This window comes from Halichoeres trimaculatus, unplaced genomic scaffold, assembly GCF_033239565.1.
Source record: "Halichoeres trimaculatus isolate MK-OKI-2021-1 unplaced genomic scaffold, fHalTri1.1 fHalTri1_scaffold_10, whole genome shotgun sequence".
NCBI lineage: Eukaryota > Metazoa > Chordata > Actinopteri > Labriformes > Labridae > Halichoeres > Halichoeres trimaculatus.
Window position 1 is genome coordinate 18,075,376 of NW_027437187.1, and position 23,129 is coordinate 18,098,504.

A 23,129-nucleotide genomic window follows, 5' to 3' on the forward strand; every position below is an offset into this window, starting at 1 on the left:
TTAACAAGAGAACTGTTTCAGGATGAAATGCACAGGTATATAAGAAGATCTGGATCCTCAGTGTACATCTTTATAGCCACTTGGTGTCCACCTATATGCAAGTACATTCCACACAACAAAAGACATATTCATTTATGATTTCATGTGTTATAAAAAAAAAAGTCTTTATCACTCTCAGAAATGAGTACAAGAAGATGAGAGGGTCATCTCCTGACAAGGCTGCTTGTCATCCAGGGGAAAACCTCTCCTCAGGATATAAGTCGAAGCGTTCACACAAAGTTCACATAGATTTACACACAGCTGTTCATGTATGACAGCCCAATGGAAGTGGGACAGTTCCCCCAAGCAAAGATTACACTTCTGAAAGCAATAAGTGAACTCGTAAATTCTTATATTAGTATAGTGCTATTCAGTGAGCATAAAATCCTTCTGTGCTCATAATATTTAAGAGCTGACTGTGTGCTCCTCGTGGACTAAAAATGTGATAATGAATCCATAGAACTGTTAGTTACAGTAAACAACATAATGATAACATATTCATACAATTTTCCCACAAATATATTAGTCGGAGTTAAAGCACTCTCTATATAACCTCTAAAAGCAGTCATGACCCTCATTTAGAAAATTATTTCAGCTGCTGTGAGGAAGGTGTCAAATGCAATAATTAACAGTCTTTTTTAACAGTTCATCACTCTGACATGATAATGATGAGAAACGCTGACTTTAGTTGATCCTGCTCGTTTTACAACCAGTACGGACTTCCACCATTATCTCACCTTTGGCACCTCATAGGTTAAGCCTGTTAGGTCAACTTGTACTGACCTCCCTCCTAAAACTGGACACATTTACCTTGACTTCTATGATAACCTGTTGTTCTACAGTTTTATAGCTCTGCAACAAAGGTCACAGGGCTTCAGCTTGGATGACCAAAGTCTTTGTCTGAAACATCAACTCTGCCTCCATTTACCCTAAAGTCAGCTACAGCTGTTGGTTTGTGAATGTTAATGTAACAGCTGAGAAACTGAGTAAAGTATAGTATAAGTTTAAAACACTCATACTCCCACTGCTGTCCAGTGAGGAGGTGTGGAAAACATTTAGCATCTGAAGCTGCTTCTCTCCTTCACACTCCAATGGAAATGTAAAAACCAGAGTATAGAACACCAAAATACAAAATCAAAAATATCACTCACAAGCACTTCAGGTTACACTCTTGTCTTTAAGCGCCTCCTGAAAAACCCTCAGGTTGTTCTTTGACATTGTCAGTAAACAATTAACTGACAGATTACAGAGCAACTTGTGACAGTGAGGCATGGTATTTTTGGTGCTTTCAGGAAGTATGATTTGGTCACAAGATACACTGCTTGTAGATTAACGTCCTACTTTCTCTCCTGCGGCTGTCAGAAACATGTTTTTAGGTCTTATATTTGGTTATTTATAGGAAGCTGTTAGTGATTCTTGGCTAGCCTGTACTTGATACATGGATATTGACAGAAATATTGACGCAGGGAGAAAGATAAGTTGTGAGTAAACAGGGAAGTTTAAAAGACTGCTGCTGTGTTAATTGGCCATAGATCTCATCCTCACAGTAATGCCTGGCTACAACTACAGACCATAAGTTAACTGTATAATTCATGTGTGTAATCTTGTTCTCACCTTGCAGCCCTCACAGGCATGGACTCCGTAGTGATACCCCGAGGCGCGGTCAGCACAAACCCGGCACTCTAAGTTGAGAGATGAGGATGAGGTCAAGAAGTCATCCTGGCCTGCTGCCACACCGTAAACAACTGAAGACGGGCTGGATGCTGGTGTGAGGGCATCTACAAAACACAGGGGCAGAACTGTTATTAAACCACTGACTAATCAAACATCCTCAGGTTGGAACAGACAAGCGTTGAAAATATACAACAACATAAGGAACATTTGTCTTATTGTCAACAAACCCCATGAAAAGACAAAACCAGATACAAAGTGACACTATGAACAAGCATTTTTCAGTGAAAGGTTATCACTGTGCAACAGACTTCTATTATTGGCCCCTTCAAACATGAAATCTGCAGCAAAACAATTGTCAGTTAACACAAACTCTCTTTACGTTGCCAGTCTTGTTTTGTGACTCGTACAATTTGCTAAACTTCTAAGAGTGCAGAGTTCTGCCTTTCTGGCAAGAAATCTGAAAACAAAACTGCATTCCTTTCTACCAAGCACAAGGCTGATCCAGTCTGGAACAGGCATTTTGCTGTCTGGCAGTGCCCTCTCTGTCACTGCCAGCCTTATCTGGACACTCAATCATACCAGACAATGGCTTCTTTTGCCCTGCACGCTCAGTTTAATTATATCTGATTTGAAAGTGATTGAGTATGTGTGACTCTCATTGTTGCTGTTGAACTAAAACCAACCTCACACTTTTGGAGAGAAAGTGCACACTCATGTGAAAACCACGTACTTTTAAAGAGCAGGTATTGTACTCATTTCCAGGCTTCATTCTGTCCCTCTGATGCCTCTGTAGTAGCTTAAAATCTCTTAATTTATGTCAGGCTGATTTCTTTGGAAACACCGATTTCAGCCTTTGTCGGAGACGCTTCAGTTTAGATGTGGCTCTTTAAGACCTGCCTACAAGTTCACCATTCTTTTAACTGGTCAGCTCTCCAGAAGCTTCCCCCACTGTTGCCATGCTGCAAAGTCAATGTCATTGGACTACCTGGGGGGCTATACTTTACTTAGAACTATACCGCCACTTTATAATAAGCAGTTTATCTATTTTAATTAAAAGACAATCAGAGAGAGCTGCATTGCAAGTCTGTCAGTTTTTCAGTAAAGCAACTTTTGTATGTCAATCTCCATTAAAAACTACAAAATGAAAAAAAAGTTATAAATAACTGGTAATAATGTAAGATAACCCTTGATACATATATAGATATTTGTATTTCTCTCCAAAGTCAGTGATTTGCTGAATGTGTTACAGTGACAAACTGTACTTTTATTGAACTCATGAACTGGGAAGTCTTTATAACCTTTACAAGGATTATTATTAAAGTTTAAACTTGGGGCGCCTGTTGGCCTAGCAGTCAATGTCACGTGATGTTTGCCCTCGAGCAGGTGTTTGAATCCAGCCTGTGGCCTGTTTCCTGCATTTTATTCCTCACTCTCACCCAGATTCCTACTCTATCCACTGTCCAATCCTATCTCATTCTCTTTCATTCTATCTTATCTAAGGTTAAAAAAAAGCCTAAAAAAGAACTAAAACTTGTCTGGTATCACAAGTTTTGAAAAGTTTTTTTTTAAAGTCTGTTCATGAGGGGCCCAAAAAAACTTTCACCAATTCTGGAGTGTAATACATAAAAATAAAAATCAAACAAAATCAAACAAATAAAAATTGAAAAACATTTCTGCGTTCATGATTGTGTACTCAGGTATCCCTCTGGCAAGAACGGGATGAATGAAATCAAAGTCCATTTTGAACTCTTTGCTCCAACACAGTCTGTTCCTGCACAGCTATTTATTGAGAGGTATGAACATGCTGTGTGCTGAGCTTCCTTTCCCAATCATAACTCCATTGGAGTAGTATTTCTGTTCCTCCCTGTGGCCTACAGGTCACTGAGATGTGTCATCTGGGTTTCCGATATGTTTTTGATTTCCACCTTGTGGGAACAGAGTAGATTGAACCTGCCCAGGGCAAAAATAGCAAAGAAGTTATGGTACAAAACAATGGCACTAAGTCAAGCCACATGAGTGGGTTCAGAGACGCCAAACGGGGATAAGTAGCATTTGGCAGTAGACCTTGTGCTGTGTTCGTGCCTGGTGTGAGTACACATGGTTATATGAAAGCATGTCATTGGTTCTTATACTGCTGTTCCTCACTGTTAACACCCCCAAACACTCATAAATCCTAAACAGCCCCTCAGTGACTTTTCCATGACATCATCAAATGTTTCCAAGATGCCTCCTCCACAACACTTCCCTGTCTTCTCCTTTTCTTTCTTCTCTCGTACTCACACCCCTCTTTTCTTTCAACGTATGTTTATCTTTCCGCCCTATTCAAAGCCCTATGCTTGTTGCATAATTTGGTGGTAGCATAAATTCCCCCAGATGCCAGTGTGACTTCATTCAGGAGGAAACACAGCAGCAAAATGGATGTTTCCTGAGCGGTGGTGCATGGCGCCTGAGGAATGTGTGAATTCCTAAATGGTTATGAAGCAGGGGGACACTGGAGGAGGAGAAGTGAGGAAGTAGAGAATAAGAGAATAGTGAGTTGAGAGAGAAGGAGAAATGAGGTGAGGAATGAAAGGATTTGGGAGGAAATGGGTCGAGTAAAGCTAAGAACAATCGGAGTAATGATATTAATTGAGGGATGGTTTGTTGTAAATTGAAACATAACACTGGTCAAGGTGCATATTCTCTCTGAACATTAGGCTGGAACAAATCAGAAATGAAGATGTTAATTGAAGAGATCACAATAACAACAATTACAGAGAGAAAGGGCTCTCACTCAAATTGTGTAAATGGTGTAAGCAACCCTCATGTTCTCCTTCAAGTTTCTAATCTGTGATAAATAGAGATCTTTCTTGATGGCACATGTTCACCTAAGACAGTAGAACCTTCAGAACCGTTGCTGGACGACTGGTATTCAGGGACATCAAAGGAGCTGAGGGCGTCGTTATCAATGGATTGCGAGATGTCCTGGAGCTCCTCCATGCCGCCCATGAATTCGTCATCGACGCACAGGGGGCTGCCCAGCACCGAGTCCTCCAGCGGCGAGGGGGGATGGTAGTGCCTCTCCATGTCAACCATCGTGGTGGTGGAGGAGCAGGCTGTTGGCACTCTCACACATCAGACTGGAAACAAAGGACAAGGGGAGGGTGGATAAAAACAAAGAGGTTAAAGAGGTAATAAGAGAACACACACTGACAGAAGGAGGAAAACAAGATTATTATTCATGTCTTAGGTCACCTCTTAGGTCACCTCTGTCTGAATGGCTGGAGGACATGAGTTGACATAAATGGTAGCACTTCCATAAAGCTTTGATGAGGCAAGCAAGGCTGTGTGCTAAACACTACAGTGGGCTGCTAACATTACTGATGTTTAGTAGGTACAGTGAAATTATAAGCCTTTATTATTTCTTAAGTTTAACTTATTGTTCTTTGAACATTTGCAAATAAGCAACAACAGGGTGACCATTTTCTGAAACCCCCATAAGAGCTCACCCTACCCAGCCTCTTGGAGATCCTGCAATAACACCCAAAGAAGCCAAAGAAGACAAATTACCTTCATAAACCATGCATTCATTGGACACATTCCTTTTCTGTTTGAAGTGATATTTTACTATACGTAAAACATAAACAATGCTTGTCGAAAAAATCAGTGGCGATGTGGTTTACCAAGTCTCCAAGACCTTTACTTGCAAATGACACATAGGTGCCAGCTTTGTAGACAGTGTTTCCCACCAGTCACAACCACAGTGAAAAGAGGGGTGCATTTTTGCAGTTCATCTGCTAAAAGTGCATTTACACTTCTGCATTTTCTGTCTGAGAGTGCATCGCAGGTAGCAAGAGCATTTTCTGTTTTGATCTGAGGGAAGGAGCAGCCCGGATCATGACGCATGCAGCTTGCAGGCACAACATCTTGACTGGGAATGACATGGGAATAATGGCAGTACAGTGCTCTATTATAAATACTGATGCTTTGCAGAACAAGGAAATTTTACAGAATTTTAGAAAATCCGCTGGATATGTAATTTTACAACCAAAAAAGAGGATGCATGGTCACCCTAAGTAACAAACACAGGGGGCAAAAAGCTTGCCCTGCAAGTTAAGAGCAAACTGACCAGTCTATACATAAGAAAGCACTCACAGAACAAGCACCAGTTGTACAAAATGACAACATTAGTGATGTCAAATTGGTCAGTGAGGTGTGGCTGATGTTAGCTACAATTTTTAGTACAATTTTTAGGATTCATGAATGAAGTTACATCAGACTCAGATCATCAAACTACACAAAGCTAAACGAGCCCATCTGGTATCTGCATTATGGCAGTAGCCACTGAATCAAGCCATACCATTGATTAATAATGACACACAACATGGAACCAGCATTTCACGGCTGCCATGATGAAAAATATTAATAATCAGTTCAAAAGACTTAAAACTCATGTGACGAGTAAATGGGGGGGGGATTTTTTTATCTTTTAGTCGATGTTGATCACTTCGTGAAATAAATGTACACATCCAATCTGCAACTGTTTAAGCTAGCAAATTAAAGAAAACCCACCTTGTGTAGTAGGTCTTGTACTGCATACTATATTAGTTTTATTATGTGCTTTGGATTATTGACTTTTAAATGTTTTTATCTGTGTGGCAGCACCAGACTTATCAGAAATTCATTTATGAGAATCCCTGATTTTTATTCTCTGATTACCAAAAATGGCTGTTTACAATTTGAAGGTTAGGTCTTAAGGTGTTTTAGTTTGGATCCTTACTGTACATCTAAAATTAACAAACTGTGACATCAATATAACCACATTGTTAGGACTGCACTTCTAAAGTATTATCTTTCAGTGCACATGATCAGGCAAAGCATACATTCAGGCCTAGAAATGCTGATGATACACGCAGCCGTCAAAAAACAGGTGCTGCAAGTTGCTAAGGAGGGTTCAGAAGGCGGCAAGGACATAAAAGACATAAGTATCTTATGACACAACACAAGCCCCTCCCCTCCTGTGACCTATTCTCTCCTAATACAGTAACCTTATCCTCACAGAACCTCACACTGCTGCAGGACCAGAAAGACAGAGAACAGGGAGAAGGAGAGGGGCACAGACATGTGGAGGAATGAATTAGGTCACAGAGCTGGCTCTGTGAATGTACGGCTGGAGGACATACGACAGACTGGCTTGTACAGTACACATTTTGCTGAATTGTTCAGGGCGAACTTGGAGGAGCCATGAGGTACCCATTGAAGTATGAAAAGAAGAGGGCTTGTCACACTGGCTTGGACCTTGCATTACATATTAGACCCTCATACATGCGCGTGTAAACTAGGTCAATCTTCTGTAAGCCCTTTCCCATCAGGCTTTGCTAAGAACCTTGAACCAAAGAACAAGGGGGAAGGTGGGCAGAGGGAGTCGGCGGGGGGATGCATCATTAAAGACAGCAGCTGTCATTTGTTTAGAGCCTTCCACACATGTACATACAATATGACCGCCTGTAGGTTATCCTTAAGTCGCCCTGAACTGTGCAATGAAATGTGGGCTGTGTGGTAAAACTCACAGACTGCATGCTCCAACTGGTTGTGCCCTCAGTGCTCCCTGACAGGATATTTAAAAGACTGGGAGACAGAAATGAAAGGTATTTCACTCAGGCAGCCAGGAAAAGTCTAGATCATCTGCATATAGTTTCACCTTGAGTGCTAAGGGCAAGCAAAGGATGACATATGAACGAAATTCAACTTCGTCTCCCCTATGCTTTTAGGGCTGGTGGGTAAATAGCATGCAGCTTGACCAAAAGCAGATTAGTGAGAAAATTGAAACATACAATTATGTAAATACATCAAAGGGGTGGTCAAAGTCCACCTATGTGCTGCAACATGAGTGGATGCTGCTTTGGATTAACAATAAAAATCCTATTAGATCAATAAACACATTGTCTTGTGCTGTTCTGCTGTGATCCAAGCTTTTCCACCATGGATTCCAGAGTCATAAGTATCTTTGATACTGTCTGGGATTCAGTTTTCAGCCATTCTATGAGCTTGTTTCAATGACATTGACAATATTGAGCTGCAATAACAATGGCCAATGCCATCAACAATCAATTCTTGTTTGCTGGTCCAAAAAAAAAGCTTGAGCAGCAAGAATCACTTAATGACAAACAGTGTTTTTCTTTGAGGCTGCCAATGCTGAATACTTTTTTATAGCAGACAAAAGTTCAGGGCCGTGATGCGAGCAGAGTTTGAAATGTCAGTAACAGCAGGAAAACTTTCAGAATTTTGGGAGCATTTAACACTGGGTGATCCCATCAGTATAAAACGCTGATATGTACACTAAATGCTTGGCTTTGGGCTGTCCAGGGAAACACTATCGCTAACATACACTTAATACTTCTGAAGCAAATAATTTCCAACTTTAAATGTGAATCTGAAATACAGCTGGCTGACTGGTTTAAGAGTAAGAAAACAGTCCAAACAGAGCACTATTTATTTAACCCAGCTAAACACAGGACCCCAGAGTCTGCATGTCAAATTGGTTTGCACTGTGTGACTAACAAATGTGACCTGCAAGCTCACCTTGCGCGTTAAATTCCAAATGCCCGAGCTGGGTACATCGTATGCAAATTTAACCAGACACATAACTGTATCTTCATTTACTTACTCACTTGATCAATCAATCAATCAAAATACTACCAAACCACAATGCATCAAAAGATTTCATCTGCCAACTGTGCTTGTTTGGATCTGGGTAGTAGAGCAGTGCAGCAATAACCATTAACTGGTGCAATAGCATTAGCTAGTGGCATACTTGCACTGAACACACTAGGGCCCTGTTTATTTGACGTTTCATCCCAAAGCGCCAAAAAATGCTGTACGCCTGAAAATGCTGTAGTAAGCATGCCAGGCCTGTAGTTGGCACTATAATTTTCTTGCCCAGAAGCAGCTTATGATAGATTTCCACTGAAGTAAGGTTTGGCGGATCATCTGGCATATTGGCAAATGCTATTTGCAGAAGTGGTGCAACAGATGCACATTTAGTTGAAAGACATTCAGCAGATTCAGCAGCACAAGCACAACATGGTAGTCCATGACCATCGTGGCAACAGTACCGTTGTACTGTTGTATGCGCATGCACAAAGTGGAGCGTGACGTTAGCGTTTCCACTGAAAACACCGGCTTGCTGTTTACAAGGGATTTTAGAAAAAATCCACTCTGAAGGCTTTTTTCAAAAGTTTTTGTTTTAGGTTGGCTAGAAATACTGCTTCTGTGTAAACTGGAGCCCAAAATGTAACAGTGCTTTTGCATTTCATCCTAGAAACACTGTAGTATAAACAGTGTTTCTGTTTAGTTAAACCTGAGGAAGACCTGCTGTGCACATGGTATGTAGGCTATAGTACTAGAAGATGGAAGTAAAACGGTATCCTGATGTCTCTTGATAAAATCAATAATGCATACTTTGCAGACTTGCAAATGCATTAGCATAAATATTTGAGTGGGGAACCCAAGGAGGGACAGTCTTGACATCAATGACATTGTACCGTTCAGGAATACATCCAGTACATGACATAATGCTTATTGCAATATTAAATGGTGAAATGTCTCCAGAAATGTTACTGCTTTATAGTACGCTGTAAACTAGCAGTGTAACCCAGCCCCTTTAAACTTCAGAGAACTTAACATTTCAGACTCTTAAAGTTCACACCCACTGAAATCTCTCTCTAGAGGTAAAGAGGCCTAGGATGTGAGTGGGCTGCTTTCCTCAGCTACTTACTCAACAATATATTGTAAGTCTGAATGGAGGCAGTGTTAGCTCTACAAGGATAAAGCAAACCTCTTTAGCATTCAGCCACGAGCTCCTGACCCTCAGGTCTTCCTTTAGAGGACATCCTGTTTCATACACTCTCCTCACTCAGCACTGTCTCATTATAACACTGCTTCAGGGGGGAAATAAAGGAGCTGCTTAGCTACAGCTTGCCTAACATCCACACTGTCTATTCAGATAAACCTGCTCAACTTAAGTTGTGAGTAAGATGAGACAAATCTGAGCTTGCACTTTGTAAAAATATATTTTCCTATGAGGTCAGTAACACTTGAGTTACACAATCCAGATATAGGACAATGTAAAGTGGGCTATATATATCAGGGTTGTGTCAACACTCTCCCTCTGCATGCATGAGTTTCTATTTCAAATACATACATGACACAAGTTCTCTTCTGAACTCATGACCCCCCCCCCTCCCCCCGCAGCTATAGAGTGATGGCCCAAGCTAACCTCTGTTGCCACCAACACGCTGTACCAGAATATAAACACAGATCTGCTTAGCTGCAGACACCTTGAGAACTGAGACATAGAAAAAGAGAGACACACAGGGGGTGGAGAGGAATGTCAGCTAAGCTACATTATAGGTCTTTATCAGTCATGTGGGAGGCAGAGTTAGCGAGTGAGCCAAAGAGAGAGCAAGAGGGAGAGAAAGAAAACAAGGGTTCCTAAGGCAACAGCAAGCTTTTGTCCTGTAGGTCAAGACCTCTCATGTGTTCGCTCAACCAAGCCTGCTGAGGGCACCGCACACACTGAGGGGGATGAGCAAGGTCATTCATGTTTGTGTGGGTGAGGGTTGGGGTCCAAAAAGGGTGGAGGGGGGCTGTCATGACAAAAAGACCCTAACCAAGATCCCACTGAGGTCCCCATGATGGTGCCATGGCAATGCCGACACATGGCTCACACTCGGAAATCAGTGTAGGAGGGCAAGCAGACGGCATGTGAAGAACCTACTTCCACCGGGGTTCAGCCTCTCATTAAAATCAATAAATCCCATAATAGACTCACGTATTAGCAAGCCTGATCTAGTGACCACAGAGGCGGATGTAGGACGCAGCATAAATAATCCATACAGTCCGATGGATGGATTGCAGTGCCCAGCCCCCCATGTTATGCTCATCCATCGTAGAGAAGACCCACATCAAACAGACAGGCAGTGTCCCTGCTAGTAAGCCCCAACCGAGACAGATAAACACACTCTGAACGTGGCCTAGGCCTGAAGACTACCTCACACTCTCCCAATAGGAGAGGACACAGACCAGCGTGAAGCTGCAGTAGTCTGAGACCTCAAACAACATTACCCACAAATCACCTGCACTGTTTAGAGTGAAGTCTCAGGGGTGAACCCAAAGAGACCTGTTAGCTCATCTCATCTTACTTTGTACTGATTATGGCCTCTGACACCTACTGCAATAATGTCTTTGTCCATGTTAAAACCATTTATGATACCTAGGCTTACGCACCGGTCAATACCAGTGAGGATTTTGGAGGATATGTGAACTACAGACCTGTATTGGTGTATAGACTAGGGTTCTTACCAATCCACACTGACACACTTTAATCCACACTGAAACATTTTTAAAGTCTTAAAATATGAGGTACTTTACACAGCATTAAGGTTTAGCAGTGGGTTGAGCACAAAAAGGTAGAAAGCACAGCACACATCTCATTTATCAACTGCCAGAGACCCAGCTCTGAAAGCTGGAAGCCTAGCCAAATGTCTTTTAATCCAACATGGCTTCGGAGTAAACAAACATGGTGGACAACAGGATAGTGACTGAGCTACATGTTGCTAGCTGCTTCACTAACTGGTCTATCCACCTTGGGAGTTGTTTTAGTCTGACTCCTCGCAGTCCAGGAGTGATATCTTTCACAGGAAACATTGGTCCTCCATTTTTGGAGATCAAGCAAGTTTATGTTTTTTATACTTTTGTAGCCATGGCTGTTTGTTGTGCCTCCTTGTGTCTCATCCTACTGACTGTACTGAGCATTTCCAGTAATTAACACACATGATTTCAGACCACTGAGAACTCTATAACAATATTAGTAGCAATCTTTCAATTCCAACCAGAAAATTAGGCCTTTGCTGCTTTCTGTAAAAAGGATAAGACCCAGCCCAATATCTGCTAACTATGTTGCAGTGTGTGCACCGCTTGAGACACACTGGTATCAGTAACAATCAAATGCCAAGATTAAGACCAGAAACACGAGCTGAGATATCTAGAGCTGGTTGTAAAAGCTGGCAGGCCTACAGCTTTTATTTTTCCATGCTAGAACCAGACTGATATTGTTAATGGACAATGTAATATTCCTGGTATCAGGATGAAAAAACAAAAACAAAAAAACCACTATTTATAAATCTCTCTTCACTACTGTCTCCATCAAATCAAACATGAGCCCCAAGTATGTCAAAAACAAAACCAACGAACAGCACAGAGTGATATCAGATAAAAACCATGGAGGTGTGTGTGGGCTTGTCACCCCAGGGTGAGGGGGGGAGACCGCAGTCCTTCCAAGTAAAATGCATGAATGAAATACCAGAATCTGCTTTAATACTTTGAATAACATGGAAGAATGAAAGCTAAAACCTGTATTTCTGTATTCATTCACTATGCTGACCATTCTTAGACTGCTTTTACATATAGGTTTTAGAAAACAAAAAACAGTCTAGGAAAAGGCCTCCTACCTTCCTCATCCAAGGGACTTGAGGTTTCCAAGCATATTTGGTCCTTGAAACCATGACATCCAAGGGTTTGTATGGTCATTCAGTGTGTGTGTGTGTGTGTGTGTGTGTGTGTGTGTGTGTGTGTGTGTGTGCGCACCAGCGTGAAAAGAATGATAGACCACAGGTTAATGTTTAATCCACCCAACCTGTGGTCTGAGTGCTGACAGACCTGTAGGAAGAAGGGCCCCCAGGGGCATAACGGTGGTCTTAGAGCAGTAATATGGGCCGATGGGGCTGTCCCGCCAGCTCCGCCTGTCCATTTGTTTGAAGAGTATGCTCTATAAGCTGAGGCTGAACCATGCCCACAGTGTAAACACTTGAGTGAATCCTTATCACTCAGAGCTGATATAACGGCCAGCGCACTCTTATCGTTATGGAGATTGACCAAAGTACAGGCCGGGGAAGTGATTGACGTTGGACTTTAGCTGCAGCCAGAGACAGACAAGCCATATGACAGCCAACAGTTCAATCATTACGTTATCTGGTCATTTACTCTCCCATTTCAGGGTCAATGACATCTGAATGAACAGACGGCCCAGAACTAAATCCCAATCCTTGAAACTTCTTCCACTACATTGAGCTCTTTGATGACTCTACGTTTGTAGAGTTATTCATCTTAATGTATAGGGACCTGCTGGTGTCAAACTCATTGAGTTCATACATCTGACTGGCTGCTTGAAGTTTTCAGGGTTTGCAAAGCATCCAGCTGCAAAAAGAAGATATATAAGTGAAAAATCATGGAAAGATGTGAAAAAAGCTGTTTCAAGAACATGTGAAATCAAGCAGATGTGTTTGTGCAAGTTTGTGTATTGAATCATTCATGACATTTAACATTTAAAATTAGATTTAATAAATTATCTTCCCAGACATTAAACATGATGTTTGATCCTTTGAATATTTGACATACAGTTTGTGTTGCTCAGTATTTACAACAAAGGCCTAAGACCTGCTCAAAAGCCAAATTTCTTGTCAACAACTAGTTTAAAATGCTGCTGCCTGTTCAGGGAAACGTCATATTCATCATATTTTTCCTTGAAAAATGAAAGCAGAAATCAACAGAAACTTGCACTGAAATTTTTCTTAACAGCACCAAGCTTGATCCAAATTGTAACTACACTTGGTTCAACTGGTGGACTTCAACCAAGTTTAGTTGGGGATAAGGTTAAGTTGTCTGGATGAAGCTTTGTGTCACTATGACCTGAATGACTGAGAACCCACCAATAAGGTTTAATCAGGTTTTTACTTAACAAAACAGCTCATTTCTTTTACTTTTAGAAGCACCTTGATTATAAAATTTACCCATAGTCTTTTTTTTTTTTACTTTAGCTGGTCCAAGCATGGAGGAAACTTTGTAGCTCAATGGTTTAGTTTCAAAATAGACTCTGGAGTGGAGTGACTTCAGATGAGCTCGTGCATTTGGCAGCACTGCATTGTAATCTGACCACTGAGTTGAGAAATAAACAATAACTTACATAAACCCCGGTGGACTTTGACCTCTGTATGGACAACGTGTTCAGTGTAAAAAAATAAATATATAATAAGATGTTCAAACATTCTCTCAGGAAAGAACAAAGCCAGAGGTGAAACCCATTTCCTCACAGGTCTGTGGTAACCTGGCCCTAAGCTGGCTATCTACAGCCTAATGGGGCACACAGATATACGGTAAGGTTGCCTACACGTGTAAGCATTTCAATGTGAATCTTTGGAAGTTAGGAGTCCAACAAGGACATTGAAAGCTATTTAACATCTTCAATCTAAAAAAAAACTTGGGGATGTAACTGCAGTGAATACTTAAGATGGGTCATATTTTTTTATATCTAAAAATCTCAAACATTCAATAATAAGGTAATGAAATGCTTTATTCTTCTTAGTAGCATTTGGTTGTAATGCACTGCACCAGACAGTGGCTGTAGGGCCAGTGAAAACTGTTCACTTTGTGGATTGAATTACAAAAAAATAGGAGATATCCACTTCCACATGGAACTACTGAGTGACTGAAATTACAAACTCTCATGTTTGAAAAAAATAATGGTCTGATACTTTTCCAGTTAAGTGGGGGTGGGGGTGGGGGGCAGGTGATAATATATCTTTTTTTCTAGTAATTAACAAGACCTAACAAGACCAGAGTCTGTTCTTCTGAGGAGCAACAGGCCACGAGGAGAAACTGCACAGCTGCTGAGTAACCTTGACCTGAGTTTGGCCACATCTTTACAAGCCATCCCTCTGTGTTTGATGAATCCTCAGCTGAACGAACACTGTGCTGTCCTTAACTGCTGCAATCCCCTCTTTGCTAAAGCAACACATCAGTTCATCATCCACCCCAGGCTGCCCCTTTGCGCCTGTTTCCAAATCAGTCACAAGTGTCAAGCATGGTAGTGTTACCAAATCTCTCTGCGTTACATCCAAAAATTAATCTCAAGACTGGAGAAAATGGTGCAATCTTTTATTTCTCTCTTGACAGATTTGGGGCCGGGGCAATGGACAAAAAGCAGCTCTTCATTTTAAGAAACTAGGCAATCAACATCACATAATGCCTGCAGGAGGGAGTTGTTCTGCAAGTTAAAGTCACCTCAAGTTACCCTGTTTTATGATGTGTGCGATTACCGTGCTGTAAAGTTTGATTGATTTTTGTCTGCTTTCATCTGCATGTAGTGATAAACAGCAGCTGTGCTGGACGCCAGAAGTATCACATTCTGCATTTTCCACCAAACACCGTTTAGCTACTGTGGTTGTGGACATGACTTTGTTCCTTAATGTTGGGCTGGGCTGGGCTTGTACAATATGTACAAGTGTGCTGCACATGCCAACACAAGTTCATTTAAAAGGAGCTGTCAGGGTGCACAGTCTCCTTCATAAATAATGATATAAGACAACACAATGCAGATATCAACCAAGGTGCCAAAGAGAAGGGAATGTTCGAATGAGTCTACACTGCTCTACCAGTTGTCTGTCCCCTGAGCTTCTGCCAAGACACAATACCGTCCCCTGTCACCACCGGGACGCCCGGTGAGCAAAGCTTTTAGCCTTCACCTTCAGCACAGCGCTGCGGATAAATGTAGACACTGTGGCTTGTTTGGGAGGACTGTACATTGGCGACAACATAACAGGGGTCATTTAAATTGTAAGAACAAAGCTAGGCTTTGCAGGAGGGTTTAAAGATAAATCCATCAATGCGGTTTTAAATGACGAGGTCATTGAATGATCTTCAATTATCAAATTTTTTTCTGTCTCATGTAGCAGTGAATGGCATGTATTTCAAACAGGAAAATCAAGCCAAACAATAATCAGCTGGTAAGCAATCAGTACATCTACAATCAGGCTCTCCAATGCTTATTCTGTCTTTGGCCTAAGCTGTCATTGCACAGCTGGAGAGTTTTGCAAAATGTGCAGTCTCAGAGTTCCCGCATTTCTGTAAAACAAAACAGCAAGGAGTGCCAGACAAAGAAAACTGTGATGAGAACACGAAGCTGAGAGCATTCCTCTCTGCTCGGACAGCTGTGTGTATCTTGTTACATTTTCCTGCATGACAGTGAAGTCCTGAGTTCCCCCTTTCTGGCTGCCAAACCAGCCTACGTGTTTGTGGGGAGGCAAGCAGCACTCAGGCCCAGGGACGGAGCAAAGCTAATTTGTTACTGTAAGGGGAGCACTGAGTGTAACAACGGCCCCAGATGCACTTAGGGTCCTTTAAATGCACAAACAGCTAATCTTGGAAAAACTTTTCTATTGAAAACACTTGTTTATTTATTTTATATGAGGCATGCACAACCTCTGCCATCACATGATAAAATAAAAACAAATAAATTTAACACACAATAAGCCACACTGCTGGCACACAAGGGTGATGATAGTACTTTGCACTTAAGAACTCTGTCAGAAAACATCCTTTGTCTCATAAAAACCAATCTGGTTTCAACTGTTATCTCAGTTCTATTCAGAAAACATCAAAGCTTAGTCATCCTGATGCATTTGTTCACTAAACTATTTGCTCACTAGCTGTGTCACTGCACACAAAAGCACCAGGGTTACAGCAAGGCAAGGAGTATATTTTTCTAAAATGTGTTTTGAAATGTGTTTCTCAAACTGTCAAATGTCATCCAGAGGTTTACTTCTTCCCAAAAATGTCAGAGTCTGAGGTGAGAAAAGTTTCAGGCACAACCAGCCATGCTTTTATACCCTCTTTTCAACTAAAATGAGATTATCTGATGCTAGCCTGCTACAATGTCCGTGTTCGTCTTTTACAATTGGGTTCTTCAGGGTTCCATGAAGGTCGGCCACTCCCCAGAACTCCAGAACTAAAAATGAGCTTTACCCCTGGTTACAGGCTCTTGTCACTATGCTATGTTCTGCTAGCAGCACGTAAACAAGCACAGCTAACAGGTGGCATTCAATAGCATAGTTTGGCAGTATTTTAATCTAGAAAGAAACAGAGACAAAGATGTATGTCTCTGGTTAAACTGACATGAAACCACTGCACTGGTTTGATGTGTAACCATTACAAGAATATGGATGCTAACCTCCAAGGAAGACTGAAGGCTGGTCGTACTAGCTCTGCTAAAGTTAGCCACATTTTGCTAACCAATTATCCACAGATTCTGTGATGTTTATAGATGTTGAATTAATGTGCTAAATTTTGTCTGATTTCAGGGAGTTTTTGTACCTTAACACAGTCAGAATTTAAACAACCAGGAAATGCTTTCAGGTCTAAACTTGTAACATCTCCAGTTCAGACATTAAAGCTACTTAATGAAGCTAGTGGCTCTTTAAAGTCTGTGATACTCTCTGAGCTACAAGCCACAGGGGGAGCTATTAGCTTAAATCTAGAAGGTGACAGAAATGTTGAATCAGCTAAATTACCAAGAAGAACAAACATGAATTCAAAACATGAGACTGATGTAAGCTATCATGGGAGTTAAAATTTAATGAGGAGCTCAAGTAGAAACTGACTCCTTAATCTAATTTAATTTATGAGTTTGGTTCAGCTGTTGGTAATCACTGTTGCATTGGATCTCAGTTAAACATTGATTTTAGATGACATAAAGGAAACCTTGTCACCTGTTCTGCAGTGACAAAGTATTAAAATGAGGTCAATCTGATGAGGATGTTTCTGTCTGAGCCAATGCATGGAGGTGAAAGAGAGTGGGCTTCGTCACTAATGGAATTACAGCGTGAGAGTGGATAAGACCAGGACTGGCTCATTGATGAGGAATATACACTGTAGCTGGGATGGGTACCTTTCACATTTGAAACGATACAGCACTGATGCCTGGTACCTGGCAATTGGTATCTATACTCAACAGTGCCAATTTTCGGTACATTTTGTGCTTATGTGGTAAAAATATCAATTTGTGCAATAATAATAGTAATATATTTTTTTCAGTTTAACATATTCATTCTTCAGTATAAAACCTTGCAGTGCTGTGTTTATATTCAGCATTCCACTCCCTCACAGTCACAGGGATGCTTTTAGGTACCTAAACATGGTGGCTTTTGATTTTACCTGAATGGGTACCTAGTACTTTTGACAGAAGTTGGTTGGAACTTATAAAGGAACCTAATTCAGTACCCATCCCTAGCAGTAGCTCACATGGATGTGATCTATTGTTGCCTTAATGAAGGGACCAACAGGGTGACAAAGAAGAAAATGAAGGGGTTAATTTTTCAGTTGAAAAGACCAAATATCACAGAATCAAGAGAAAAAAAAAAGGTTGAAGTTAGTAGACAGATTTCTTCCCTCCTCAAGAGATGCGTCAAATCCTCTTGTGTAGGTCCCTTGTGATTCAACACCCAAATTCAGCTCACCACCCTCCCCGATCATTAGCGCAGACAATCTCCTCTCCAGAGCTGCTTACGGTAAGTCTGGCTGGAGGTCCACAATCCTATTCAACTCAGAAGGACTTTACTGTAAAGAAGCCTGTGAGGGGAATGGACCTGACTCTGACTGAAGGACAAACCTGGGCAACAGAGGACACAAGTAGTACAACAAATAACACAGGAGACCAAACAGCTTAGCATGAAAACCAAACAGCTTAGAATGAAAACAGAACAGAACGTGAGTGGGACTGGAAGACAACACAAGTGTGTGGTGTAATCCGAGAGTCCACTTCAAAGAAGGCTTATCAGAGACCAAAACAACAGCTAGTAGTTAACCAGGATGGGTTTTACTTGTCTGGGAAGTGACCACAGTGTGATTTATCCTCCATCTTGACGGCTACCAAGTAAACAGTGAAGTCAGACTGTTTCCAGCAGAAACCACATGTTTCTCTGTCAGCTCTGTCTGATGTAGCTGCAAGTTAAGCCAAACTGAACTCCTTGGCCAGAGCCCTCTAAGAAACCCCATGGTGCCAGTTTAGTGACCTCAATGATGTGAATGAGGAGGTGGCACTTTGTGAGCTCCAGTCTTGTTTTGAATGCAGTGTAATGCTTCCTGGATCCCCCACACGTCTGAGTGTCCTCCCTCAACACTTTCTCAGTAACTGAAATTCAGTCACTTATCCTGTGTCTACACAAGAGATGATCTAACACTTAATCTGGTTACTAATATAAGTGTGATTGTGAAGTTTTGCCTTTAAGGCAAACGGTAGCATTTTGAACCCCCTTTGACAGTAGTCATCTGACACGTTTTGCAAGCAGTTTCGCTGTATCAAGATCCACTAGTCGTGAACTATCTTATTTTAAGCACACCTTAATTCAAAGTCCTCTGAAAAAGATCCACTGCTAGGTTGTTGGGTTGCCGTATCAAAAACAAACTAGTGGTAGCTAGTGTCTTGCACATGCACTCCAAACTTGCACATATTTCCTCTGCTCTTCCTTCACCAGTGATGCTTCAACCTGAGAAATAGGTCAGTGGAACTAGATTCTTGTTGCCAAGCATACCTCCAACACACCTCGGGAAGTCTCCAGACACAGATGAATGATAACATCTTGAGACAGGGCCGAACCCGAAAGTCCTGTTTGAGGAGCAGAGAGGAGAAAACTATTCCTTTCTCTCTCTTAGCTTGTTGTTGCCTCACTCCAGGCTGTGAATTACAGGTCTCAGGTTCCAGCAGACAAAACTGTGAGGTTGCAGCAGCTCAACTTGACAGAAACAAGGTACACAATGCAAAAAAAAAAAAAAAATGGCAGGGCAAATTCCCTTTAAGGCAGACTCAAAGAAGCACAAGCACTTCAGTTGGGGACGGTTTGTTTCCTAAGAAATGTTTCAAGCATGGCACATGACAGATAAGGGTATCTCAAATGCATTGTGTCCCTGTGATTACAGTGTTGAGGTTTGAAGATGAATTACAACCACAGACTGAGTGACAACACTTTTTCAACGAATCTGTTTAAACATTAACAAGTATGAGTCACGTTTGCATGGGTTAAACTTTTAAAAGGAAAAAAACATGGTAAAAGAATATTCTACATGTTGACTATATACCTTTATATGTGGCATTGAACCCACGCTCTCCCGGGATTTAATTCACTCTCTTTAACTATTTGATCAAGGACTGGTATGCAGATTCTGATATTATCTTCTGGCACATGTGAAGCCTCTGATGTGATTGAGTAATAGGAGAGATTTGGCTCCACAAATAAAAAAGACACAGTCACTTTAAGGCTGTGTCAAACATCATACAATTATTAACAGATTTTCAGCCACACTCACCAGACTGATAAGATGTGTAAAAATGGCTTTGAGTGAAGACCTTTGATCCCTGGGTAAATGCCACGTCTATGTGGAGACTGGCTGTAAGGGGTTAGCAAACAGAGGGGAGGCTCGTGAAGCAGACTGCTACACAGAGAGCTGATCTGTATCTAGATGTATTTACACCTGGGCTGCAGAATGAAGCATCTGTCCTCTGTCTCCTTCAGTGTTGTGTTTTTGTAAATATGTTCGCTAAGAACTCTGCCTCCATACTTCTAATTACAGAACAGGTCTACTGAAGACGGTTATAAAACACAAACCGACACTGGGATCTCTTTATAAACGTATTGAACAAAGTAAATCTTCATCCTTCACAGCAAAGATTTTCTTCATTTAACTGTTAAATGGGACAGGATGAGATTTTAAAATTTATGCAAGACTATATATGCAAGAAAATCAAGCAAACATCACTTTGTCCAGAGAGGGCACCAAAACCTTCAGAAACCAAAAGTTCCTTAAAGAAGCTTTAATTAAGAAAAAAATTGGCCATCTGAGTCATTGCCAAAAGGAACTTCTGGGTTTCAGTCTATCAACCTGTAATTTTTAGAATGGAGAAAATTATGGGTTCAATATACTCCTTAAAACATGTCATTGACTCCATTATTCTATGCAAACTACAATCTAATACATATGCGGTTATCTGATGCAGATGACTTGAAAATGCCAAATTAATCAGCTGTCTGTTTTATCGGTCTATGTCTGGTAAAATAAATAAATAAAGTAAAACACAATTTAAACCAAGTTTTTAAAAAAATTATCCAGTTTGCTAACTTGCGTCCCACTTCCAAATTTAACGGCAGATTGTTTGACACAGACAGTTTAAAGTTAGTACCAAATATTGGCTTTGTTTGCAGAGCATGCAACCCAAACATAGACATTTAAATTCCTTTAAAAGATGAATAAAAGTCTTTTAGATGATAATCTCGTGCTTCTTTGTGAGTCATGAAGAGGTATCAGTATATGAGCAACACTATTTCATAAACATCTACAAAAAAAAAAAAAAAAAACTTCCGGCAGCACCTTAAAAAGTCATCATTAAAGTTCCCTTAACTTTGAAGATCCTGGAAGCATTATGTGCACATGTGACTAATTTTAACTTTAAACAAATAAGCAAGAGGCAGTTGCATAAGTAAACATCCAAAATTACAAACAGGGCTCTGCTATTCAGAAAAAGAAAGGCTGAATTCTCCCTTTGTTTTGGGTAAAAGGACAGGTATACAGCGGGATTTGGGTCAAATTTCACTTTCACACAAGTATAAACAGGGTGGTCCATTTTCTGAGGGGTGAAAAAATTATAGGTCTAGCTGAAATGGAAGAGACAAAAACACAAGACGCAGCTTCCTGAAAGAGTTCTAAGCTCCAGAACAAATACATAGCCCTTCCTTATAACTTTACCAAAGATGCCATATGCAGGTGTTCTGCTGGTGTCTGGAGCAACAACACCACTGCTTACCCAGTTTTTAAGACCAAGCTGAAACAGTATTTGCATCAAGTCTGAACGCCTGTCCTGAGTACCGCACAGTATGCAGTGGAGAGTAACCGGTGCATTGCACAGCCTGCCATAAAAACACTTTTAATCTATTCCTCATCTTCTTTTTACAGAAACGAATTATCAGATGGCCATGATTTAGCCTTTTGAGTCAAATGCACTGTTTATTTATGAAAAGAGATATTGCTATTAATGGGAAAACGCCACTTTGGCTGCGCAGGCGTGCAAACTGAAATCAGATTATCTGTCTCAATACAATAACAATGGTCATATAGCTTAATACTGAACAGATTTAAACAAAATACCTCAGATGCATGTGCAAAAACAATTTTTTAAACCAGTTACAGTTCAATGTTCCCAGTCTGCAACCATCTGTGTGCACCAAGCGAAATTCCCTCACAGAGTGAGCCGCTGCACAGGAGGGTCTATTTCTGAGATACAAGTCAAAATGAAGATATTTACCTTGGAAAAGACTGCCCAGTCCGAAGCCGCCATATCCTCGGAAATCTTGCTGAGGTGAGAAAAGCCCAGAGAAGGATCTGGATATGAACGGGGTGAGAGAAAAAAACAGTCCCCGACCCCCGACCACGTCCTTGTTTGTTTCCCAACAGCGCTGCCGCTGTCAAAAATCCCCCACCATGTCCATACAAAGCAGAGCCGTGGAGCTCACGCCCGCGGGAAGTGACGTCATGACTGACAGCTGGTGGAGGGAAAGCGTACGCCCCAAAACTGACACACCTATAGTTTCAGCGAATAAGAAGAGAGCAGCCTTTTTTCCTTGATACAGACGCCCCCTAACCATGGTGACAGCGAGGAGGACGGAAACGGACAGAGTGTCCTGTCAGAAACTGTGCAGGCTTCCTGCAGGGCTGAACAAATGAAAACACCCAGCAAATAAGACACAGAGAGTCAGGCGGCAGGAAAAAGAGAGGTATAACGGGAAGTTTTGATTTCAGAGGGAATACAAGTTACAGGGATGCATAACCGATGAATACCAGCTGGCAAAATTTGCATGCCTTGAATCCGTCCTTACATGACCCTCCCCGAGCTGTGCAAGGGTATCCTCTTTCTCTCTGTCTCTATCCATGCACTGCAGCATTGCACAATGAAATGCAGATATTGTTCCTTAAAGGGACTGTGAGGAGTTTTTAAGTGATCTTGAAAAAAGCCCCTTCTAGATATATGCCTGATTGTAATCCACACTTTTATTGAGATTATCAGTGCCAATATTACAGGTTACTAATTCTTTTTAATTGCAACTTCTTAGCTCCCCAATTGGGTCGAGCAGGACCGGATTGGTTTACGGCACGTCTAGGTGTCTATGACAACACCTGAAGAAGTTTATAAGTGTGAAGAGCGGTCTGTATTTTTCTCTGCTGTAAAAAGATTTCTTCATTCAATTTTGTAGTGATGGTGGACACAGGAGTCTAACTGTCAGACAGAAAAAGGACAGAAGAGCTGAAGACAGCTAAACAGGAGCGTGCTACAGTGCTAAACTGTTTGTGATAACGTCCATTTCAACCCACGTACAGCAGTTATTCTGCAGTGGTCTGTTCAAACTTGAGAGTCTGTCAATTAAATGAAGAGTGAGGTTACGTTAGCTCTGCTTGGTAGATGACTGGCAGGACATTGCCAGGATTTACCAAGGTTTCAGAAATATAACTGTGAAAAATAGAAGACAGGAAGGACTATTCTTTACATCTTTATTGTAAAT

General features: G+C 41.2%; 1 protein-coding gene across 1 annotated transcript in view; it reads right to left on the reverse strand.

The window, feature by feature from the left end:
- The window catches only part of pparab (peroxisome proliferator-activated receptor alpha b), a 35,965-nt gene extending 13,888 nt beyond the window's left edge, over positions 1–22,077 (reverse strand). The window contains exons 1-3 of the mRNA XM_074677062.1: positions 21,878–22,077; positions 4,581–4,832; positions 1,654–1,817 (exon numbers count right to left, since the gene is read on the reverse strand). Coding sequence (XP_074533163.1) covers positions 1,654–1,817; positions 4,581–4,788 — 372 coding nt within the window. The 5' untranslated portion in view covers positions 4,789–4,832; positions 21,878–22,077. The remainder of the gene's footprint in view (positions 1–1,653; positions 1,818–4,580; positions 4,833–21,877) is intronic.
- Positions 22,078–23,129: the final 1,052 nt, after the last annotated feature.